Source organism: Cricetulus griseus, chromosome 9 (assembly GCF_003668045.3).
Source record: "Cricetulus griseus strain 17A/GY chromosome 9, alternate assembly CriGri-PICRH-1.0, whole genome shotgun sequence".
NCBI lineage: Eukaryota > Metazoa > Chordata > Mammalia > Rodentia > Cricetidae > Cricetulus > Cricetulus griseus.
Window position 1 is genome coordinate 4,267,679 of NC_048602.1, and position 9,546 is coordinate 4,277,224.

The 9,546-nt window shown below is 50.5% G+C and overlaps 1 protein-coding gene across 1 annotated transcript in view; it reads left to right on the forward strand.

Annotated features, from left to right (window-relative positions):
- Positions 1-2,907, forward strand: part of Garre1 (granule associated Rac and RHOG effector 1) — a 77,381-nt gene extending 74,474 nt beyond the window's left edge. The window contains exon 15 of the mRNA XM_035449095.1: positions 417-2,907. Coding sequence (XP_035304986.1) covers positions 417-728 — 312 coding nt within the window. The 3' untranslated portion in view covers positions 729-2,907. The remainder of the gene's footprint in view (positions 1-416) is intronic.
- The last annotated feature ends 6,639 nt before the right edge of the window (positions 2,908-9,546 follow it).

Consider the following 9,546-nt stretch of genomic DNA (forward strand, 5'->3'; position numbering starts at 1 on the left):
CCTCGGCTGCTGCAGTCTTTCATAGAGAAAGCTCTAAGACTGTTCATCACTGAACTGAGAGCCACTTGCCACACCCTCTGCTCAGATCAGTTCAGTATAAGTAAGGGCTGTGAATGCAGGAGTGGGGGGGCCCTGGAACTGTCCCCAGGCTGGGAAAGTTGTGCACATACCTGAGTGTCTATGTCCAGACACACGGATTCAGTTCCACAGCTGGGCCACCGGACTGTTGTGTGCATCGTGCAGGCATTGAGTGCTGATGTCACTATCAGAATGTCCCCTGCACCAGGCTATGGGAGGCTGGTGCTGTCACCCTGTCCCCTAGATAGAAAGACGGTTGGGAGAGCTGGGAGTTGGGGCTTGGGGGCACAATGACAGCTCACTAGATACGTCACTAAGAAGTGTCTTCTGTTCCCCAGGATAACAAAACCAAAACGTGGCCACCCAAAGCCCCATGGCAGCACCCTTCCCCGCTGCCCAGCACGCTGCCCAGCCCCGCGGCACCACTCTACCCAGTCTCCAGTCCTGGCAGCCAGTGGAGCGACACCATGCAGATGCTGCAGTCCCCTGTGTGGGGGGCTGCAACCAGTGACTGCAATACCACCTCCTTCACCTATGTGCAGACAGCTCCCCAGCCCCCACCTCCACCAGCACATAAGGCGGCACCCAAGGGCTTCAAGGCCTTCCCTGGGAAGGCTGAGCGCAGACCAGCCTATCTGCCCCAGTACTAACCACAGCCGTCCTGTTGCCCATCAAAGCTGTTGGGGCCAGTGTCCCCAGGGCTGAGTAGCTGATAACTAGCCCCCAAAAGGACCAGTGCACCTCTGTCGCAGGGGCAGAAATGTTCCTTGGGTCAGAGGTGATTGGCAGCTCCAAATCTTTAAAGCCTGATTTCTCAAACTTTGAAGGTAGCAGACCCCTGGGAGATAGCTGAAAATGGAGATTTCTGACACACGGGGGCTGCTGGCAATCTGCATGCTTAATAAGCACCTCAGGTAATCCTGGTGCAGGTGGCCAATGGCCACTCTTGGAAAACACAGTCCAAAGGTTGTCAGCCCTGCATGTGGGAAAGGCATGAGGCCTGCAGGCTGAGAACGAAACTGACCATTCTCTGAAACTCTCCTCTTTAACACACTGAGTGGGACCCACTCCTATCACTGGTTTTATAGATACTTCTCATGTAGGTTTTCAGTTAAAAATGTCTCCTGCCTAAAACACATTGGCTATCTTAAGAGCCCAGGTACCCTGGCTGGAGGTTAGCTCAGCGCTGTCTTCGTTTCAGCTTATTCAAGACATTGTGATCAGGAGCGGCCACCTGGCTTCCTTGGGTGGGCAGCCCCTCTGCTCAGAAGCAGCCCGGGGTGCAGGCTCATGGGGTTTACAGGAGCAGGATTGGGGAGCCGCACCTGCTGCCCTCCATCCTTCCACCATGACCAAGGCAGCACCGCGCTCCTCAAAGGAAGCAACTGTGGGGAGGGGCTGCACCAAGACCCCCACACTCAGAACCACAGTGACATTCGCAAGCTGGCTCAACAGGCAAAAGAATTATGATGTAGACAGGAATTCAAAGTCTTTGTTTAGTCAACAACAACAAAAAAACCACCTCACTTTTAGTTAACATGTGCCATTAAACAGATTTGGGGATATTTTCCAGCCAGAATGGATCCAGAAGAATTGAATGGTGCTTCAATTGAGAATAATAATAAATATATCTATATAGAGTAGACACTTCCCACTATATATTAATTGAGGTTGCGGAAAGTTCTTTATATGAAACTTATTTAAAATTTTCATATTTCATCTTTGAAAATGTCTAATTGAGAAAAATCCATGATATTTTCTGGTATGAAAGTTTGACAGTATTAATTTTTTTTATATTTTCTTAAATCATTAAACCATTTTAATATATGTTAACTACTAATAAATGGTTTATTCTTTCTAACACCATGTAAGCTTTTCCAACAAAGATTGTAATAACACATTTATGTTCTCATTTTTCTACAGATAAATTTATATTTAAAAATACCAAAAAGAATCTACGTATACACACCACACACATGCACACACACACACACATTCACACACAAGAATATTATAGAGGACCTGTCGGGTGTCTGAGCCCAGCCACCTGCATGTGTAGTACTGTGTCTCCAGGCTGCTGGAGGCCCCAGCTGTTGTCATCTGTGCTGTGTGGGGGCGGGTGCCATTTCTGCCTGTACTGACGATCCTTCCCCATGGGTTCGGAATATTCGCCTCACCATGTTTACAGAGAACTATTTTGTACATAAGAGTTTTCCAGGCACGTACTTTACACCAGCCCTGTGTGGTTGCTGTCTGTGTTAGCTGTCACAGTGTGCACACTAATCTGTTCAGAGTTCCTTGTGGCTGTTTTACTTGTAAAAAAAAACTTTCTATTTCCTTCAGTAATGTGTCCACAGTGCCCTGTGTTTCGAGTTCTAGTCCACTGCAGTACGCTCATTTTCATAGTGCCTCCCGAAGACCTCACCCTGGGCCAAGGTCTCTCCTTGTGCCCTGGCACAGGTGATACTAACTGTCATCTCTGGTCTGTTTTTCTCTATTAAGGAAGACATTGTGTCTCCATGGCTGTAAGACCGTGTGAAGCGGTTTGTGTAGTCTCCACATAGGTGCTGTTGCCAGCACCGCCTTGCCCTGAACACTGGTAATCCCAGGTGCTGTGCTTGGCAGAAAGGCGTCTCGCCAGAGCGCCTGTATGTGCGTGTGAGAGTGTCCTCAGCACGGCCAAAGCATGGCTGCCTTGCTCGGCATCAGCAGGACATCATGTGAATAGTTGTGACCTTCCAAACTGGAACTCTACATTTTGTATCTTACTTTTAAAGCTCCTATAAGTAAAATAACTATTGGCTTTATTAAAATATGCATTTAATAATACTCTGCATCTTATTTAAAATTAACTGCAGCAGACACATGTCAGAAGCAATAATTCACTTGGCAAAGCTGTGCAGGAAGGAGCTGGCTTCCAGGTCAGCTCGTCCTCTGAGTCTCAGACCTGTCAAAGGGAAGACCACTCAACGGATGGATCGGACTGGGAGGGAGCAGATCAACCAGCCAGTTGCAGCTCCTAAGGTCATTGGCGGAAAGCCTCTGCATGGGCAGGTGAAGACTGTCCCTTGAAGGATGTGGGCTCTTTTCTGGAGTTGGTCCTAGCACCTTCGTCCTTTCGGGCAGGATGCTGTGACCTGTGCTAACAGCCTGTCCAAGGAGCAAACCCAGGAATGATGTTTTTTTTTTTTTTTTTTCTACCAGCCTTTTGAAGGTAGATAGGAGAGGGTCAGTGCAAGGCCAGCCTGGCCTGGGTTATATAAGACCCTGTCTCAAAAACAACACACAGGTGATGGGGTTGTTCTTCAGTGGTAGAACATGAGCCTAGCAACAAGCCCAAGGCCCCGAATTGAGTCCCCAGTGCCAATAAGTAAACAACCAGCAGGAAGACAAAGGACTTAGTGTGCTCTGTTTGACTTAGCTGCTTCTGTTTCCATCAGTGGTCATGAAAGGAGCATCATAGCTCCACCATGTCCTGGCTGGGTTGGCGGGCTTAGGCGGCCTCAGCCCGTCTGAGGGGTGAAGGAGTACACCAGCAGTTGGGGTCCTTCCTTTCTCCCCATGGCAGTGCTGCATCTAATCCCCCTCTGCTGTGCAGGCCACTCCTGCATCCACCTGGTCTGGAACAGAGATAATGGGTACCCAGCTCCATGGTTGTCAAGAGGAAGCCCACGGTGGAGGAGTCCAGGGAACGAGCCTGTCTGATTGGATCCTGGATTTGGTCTTATGCAGGGCTTAGAATTCAACCACAACTCCAAGGGGAGTGTGTGTGTTCTTGGATTGGAGTTACCCCGTTGGGATGTGGGCCTAGGTGACAGGAAGGACAGTCTTAGTGCCAAGCTCATTTCCCATGGGGCCATGCGCTTGTTAGAAGGCCAAATTGCATGCAAAGATTTGTGCAGTCCTTGTTTGTGTCCTACAGGGGAGACAGCCCCGTGTTCCCCATCCTTGGTAAGGTTCTAGAAACCTCCTTAAGTGAGTCATGGGGTCCTTTTAAGAGAAGCCTCAAGCACACCTTAAGAGCGTATCCTTTAAGTCACTGCCATGAGGCCCTCTTCTTCCTGGACAGCATCAGGCTTCCCCAGGCCCCCACCCCTCCCCGCGTGCCCACACTTCCTTCCCCTGCTCCCTCCAACTGCTCCCCCGCCCCCCGTTGCTCTCAAGCTGTGGGTCTCGACCCCTTTGTGGGTCCAAAAACCTTTTCGCAAGGGTCGCTTAAGACCATCGGGAAACACGTTTTGCATTAGAATCCAAAGCAGTAGCAAGACTACAGTTACAGTAGCAGTGAAAATGATTTTATGGTTGAGGGTCACCAGGGCTGGAGGAACCGTGTTAGAGGGTTGCAGCAGCAGGAAGGCGGAGAACCACTGCTCCAAAGTCACCGCTTAACTCTCAGTAATTCCCTGCTTATGCTTGCCCGTCAGTGGTGCCCGGGAATCTGGTGTGCGCATTTGTTCTCCCAGCAGAAGGCCCCAGGAGAGCTAAGACCTGTTAAGGACTAAATTCCCAGACCCCCATCAGGCAACTAGTGACAGACGCAGGGGGTTGCGGGGGGGGCGAAGGGGGGACAGGATTTGCAAATTGGAACGCACACCTGACATAAGAATTGTTCCCCAGAATTCCATCAGCACCGGCAGGGAATTATCGTCGGGAGTGTCGCGTCTGAGCGATGCACCCTGTATTTATTTATTTATTTATTTATTTAGTGAGAGGGTTCCCCTTGTAGCCCGATTTGGATTTGATACTATATAGACCCAGCCTGGCATCGAACACGCCTGTCTCAGCCTCCCTGGCGCTGAGATCTTAACCCTCCTCACGGGGCGTGCACACAACCAGCGCTTTCCAACCATGCCAGACGTGCAAGCGCAGGCGATTTCATCCTAAGGCTCACCACGCCGCTCCGACGCCCCCCCCCAGCCCCCGCCGCGCCCGCACATGCGCACATGCGCCCGCCCCGCCCCCTCCCTGGACGTGCCAGGCTGCACGCAGCTAGCCGAGGTGCTGCGTGTGCTCGCGGGGTGAGTGCGCGTGCCCGGAGCCCCGCCCCGTCCCTCCCCTCCCCTCCCCGAGGGGCGCGCTCCCGCGCTCCCCCGCCTCCGCGTCCCGGTGACTCAGCATCGCCCGCTGCAGAGCGGCTCGCCCGGGCTTCCCATCCCAATGCCCCCGCGGCGCATCCCCTGCCCACAGTTACCCTGGGCCGGCAGGCTCTCATCACCGCATGACCTGCCCAGGTTCCCTGGCCTCAGTTTCCCCGTCTTTAGGACGCCAAAGGCTGGGGAGCGCCAGCTTCACAAAACTCGGGGCTGCGTCGCAGAGAATTTCGACCCTTAACTGGACTTGGTGGATCCGGCCCCGCTGTGAGATCCCGCTGTGACGCGGTGCGCGGGCTGGGTCCTCTTGCTGAGGCAGCTGACTGGTTGGGGCAGGCTCTCAGGCACTTTCTGGGCCAGGGTTTCCACAGGTCGCTGCTTTGTCCCCGTCCTGCAGGCAAGATGCCAGGAATGTTCACCGGCCCGGGGTTCTGCCGCTCCTGACCCAAGCCTTTGCTCGATGGCTTGCAGTGCTTGGCATAAAATGCCCTGGCTGTTAACGGTGGGAATAGAAAACAGGGTTTTCCTTTAAAAAAAAATCGTAGATGTTATAAGTATTTTTGCATCCCCAGAACAATATACTTGTTTAAATTTTTTTTGAGACAGGTCCTCATGGAGCCCTGGCTGTGCTAGAATTTGCAATGTACACCAGGCTGTCCTTGAACTCTGAGTGCTTTGATTAAAGGCTGCACCACCATACAGTTCGTATCGATCTTTTTAAAAAACAAAACAAAAGAAAACAAAAAAAAAGGGCATGTGTGGTGATTGGCAGGTAGGTGAAACACCCCTAAAATATTTGGAGAGACTTGTAGTTGTACCAAGTATGGTAGTGCGCACCTACAACTCCAGCATTCTGGAGGCTCAGGCTGTATCATTTTTTGTTGGTGGTGGTGGTTTTTTGGAGATAATCTAGGCTGCTGTCCTGGAACTCACTTTGTAGACCAGGGCGGCCTGGAACTCAGATCCACCTGCCCTCTGCCTCCTGAGTGCTGGGACTAAAAGCGTGCGCCACCACCAGGCCAAACTACATCTTTAAAAAAAAGAAAAAGAAAAAATGACGACTCAAAACAACACAAAGACCAAGGGAGCCCAATCTCTAGGGCCATTCTCTTGTTTCTCTCAAAACTGAAGATCAAAGCAGAGACGGCTCAGCAGGGAAGTCGGCTGGTCTGAAAGCCATTCATCTCTGATAATTCCTTAGACCAGGACGAGAAAGGGCAGGGGGAAAGTGCTTGTCATCAAAAGCACCTCCTACAAAACTCTTTGGATCTTTGGACACTGCTGGGCTAGAGTCTGAGGACCCCTGGCGCGGTGACAGCCAAGACTGGCATTCCTGTTAGTTGGGGTTCAGGGTGGGAGTGATTTTTATTACTGCTGTGGTGTGTGTGTGTGTGTGTGTGTGTGTGTGTGTGTGTGTGTGTGTGTGTAAGTGCACATGGAGGCCACAGGACAACTTTGAGCCCTGTCCTTTAGGACTGCTGTCCACCATTTTATTTTTAATTACACATATTTATTCGAAGGAGGTGAGCCACAGTGTGTCTGCGATCAAAGTACAGTTTATGGGAACTCCCTTCAGTTATGTGGATTCCAGGGATCAAACTTAGATTCGCAGCCTTGGCAGCAAGTGCCTTTGGCTGATGAGCCATCTTGCCAACCCTCCTGCTCCCCCACCCCCCACCTTTTTATCAAGATAGGGTCATACTAAGTAGCCCTGGCTGTCCTGGAACTCAATATGTAGACCAGGCTGGCCTCCACCTGCCTCTGCCTCCAGAGTACTGGAATAAAGGTGCGTGCCACCACTGCCGGGCTTATTAAAATATTTTTCGGCTTCTATTTTTGAGGCATGGTTTCTTGGTGAGACCTGGGGCTTACCACTGAGGCTGGCTGGCCATTGACCCCTAGGATCCCTCCTCTGTCTCTGCATCCCCAGCATTGAGATTGCAAAAGGCCACCCTACACAACTGTTTACATGGGCCCTGGAGCCCATGTGTCCTCATCTCCAAGGCAAGTGCTTTGCCAAACTCTCTCCTCAGTTCCCTGTTTTTTGTTTTGTCTTGTCTTTCAGACACGCTGGCTTCAAACGCTCTGCTGCTACTGGCTTTGAACTCTGGATCTTTTTGCCTTTCCTCCCAGGGGTTGGGGTGATACTGCCATGCCCGTGCTGGACGTGCAGCATTGTCTTGAAAAATGATCCCCCGACTCTTGTCTCCCTCAGGACAGTCTTCCGTGTTTCACATCACAACTGTGGGTGAGAATTCCATCTTTTCCTGGAAGCTGGATCCCAAACCGGGGATCTTGACCTTTCTTGCTTGGAAATTGTGGATTCTTCATTTACTCCGTCCTCCATGTCCTCCTCCTCCCCCTCCCCCTCCCCCTCCTCCTTCCCCTCCTCCTCCTCCTCCTCCTCCTCCTCCTCCTTCTCCCCCCTCTGGACCTCCTGTGTCACCCAGGCCCTTTATACAATGTGTCAGATGAAGTCCCCGCTCTGTTTAGAGTCTCTCAGCAGCTTCTCATGTCTAAACAAAAGTCAACACTCTCACAATGGTTTGCAAGCCACTGGGTGAAGTCTTTCTTCTCTAGTCATCCTCTATGGTTCCCCCTCATGGTTCCACTCCGGCCACACGTGCCTTCTATTTGTGGGGCATCTAGAGGGGCTCTTCTCTCCGATTTTGCTGTTCCTAGTCCCTTTGACAGAACACTTTCCTTCCATCTGGCCAACTAACTGGCTCATTGCTTCCCTTTCAATATTTTACTGGTACAATAAAGGGCAAGCCTTTTTTCTTTTCTTTTTCTGGTTTTTCGAGACAGGGTTTCTCTGTGTAGCTTTGGAGCCTATCCTGGCACTCGCTCTTGTAGACCAGGCTGACCTCAAACTCACAGAGATCCTCCTGCCTCTGCCTCCCGAGTGCTGGGATTTAAGGTGTGCGCCACCAATGCCCGGCAGGGCAAGCATTTTCTTAATCGTCTATTTAACATTGCGGTGCTTATTTCCAATATGCATATAGTTTTATTATTAGTTATGTGTGTAGATGGGGGTGTGCAGGAGAATGCACCCGCAGCGGGAGTTACTTACAGGCAGTTGTAAGCTACCCTCTGTGTGTGCTGGGAACTCAGTCCAGGTCCTGACCCATCTCTCCTGCCCAGTCCACTTTGCCTCTTCTCAGGGGTACTTGCCAGCTCTGAAATCCCACCAGTCCTACTTACTTACCTGCTTTATGGATCCACAATGCAGCAGCAAGCAGCACCTCTAACAGACAGTCAGTGGATACAGTTCTGTAGAGTTTTGTTCTAGAGAGGTTTTTTTTTGTTTGTTTGTTTTTAAGACTGGTAACATGGCAAAAAAAGTTTATTTGTTAAGTACAAAAGGGACATAAAATTGTATGTACAGTAGAATAATAACTATGTAAACACACCAAAGTCTATGCACAGAAATATCTAGAGGAACATTTAACACCAAGATTAACAGTGGTACCATTTGGGTGGCAAACTGGTTCTTAAAAATCCCCAAATTTGGGGCTGGAGGGATGGCTCAGAGTTTAAGAGCACCAGCTGCTCTTCCAGAGGTCCTGAGTTCAATTCCCAGCAACCACATGGTGGCTCACAGCCATCTGTAATGAGATCTGGTGCCCTCTTCTGGTGTGCAGATAGACATGGAAGCAGAATGTTGTACACATAATAAATAAAATCTTAAAAAAAAAATCCCCAAATTTTCCTTCATAAGCAGTAATTGTCAGTTACAACGGGGAATAATTTATTAAAAAATACCCCAGTGGCTGGTGGTCGAACACTGCTGTGTCGGCTGTCACATACAGAGTAGTGGCTCTGGCTAATTTTTCAGAGGACAGTGTCCAGATAGATAGATCCCAGGGACACTCCCCCACCAATTGCCAACTCTGCTTTCTCTCTTGCTTAACCCTGTCACCACACAGTATCAGAAGTTTCAGCTGCATCTTTTCCCCACCAATTCAGAACTCATTTCTGCTGCCCCAGGGACCGGCAGAAGCTGCGAGGCCAGTACATCTTCCAAGAACACGGGGCCTCAGCTCTGGACACCCAGGAAAAGGCGGGCAGTTTTCCTGCGGCCAGGCAGGCCCGTCTACTTTCAGGCTGTGCAGCCTTACTCATCCACAGCTAGCAGACATTTGCTCTCCTCAACAGTTCCTCCCAACACGGACTCTGAGATCCCAAAGGCAGGCACTAAGAGTTTGTGTTTTGTTTTTGTTTTCTTTTTTTCTTTTTTGAATTGAATTGAATACATGAACGGAAGGGAAGGAAGCCGGCCAGGCATGGGGAAACTCCGCCTCTGCCCTCCAAGTCACTTCCGCGCAGAAGCCAACCAGGGGACCCCGCAAACGGCCAGCAGAGGTCCCCAGACCTG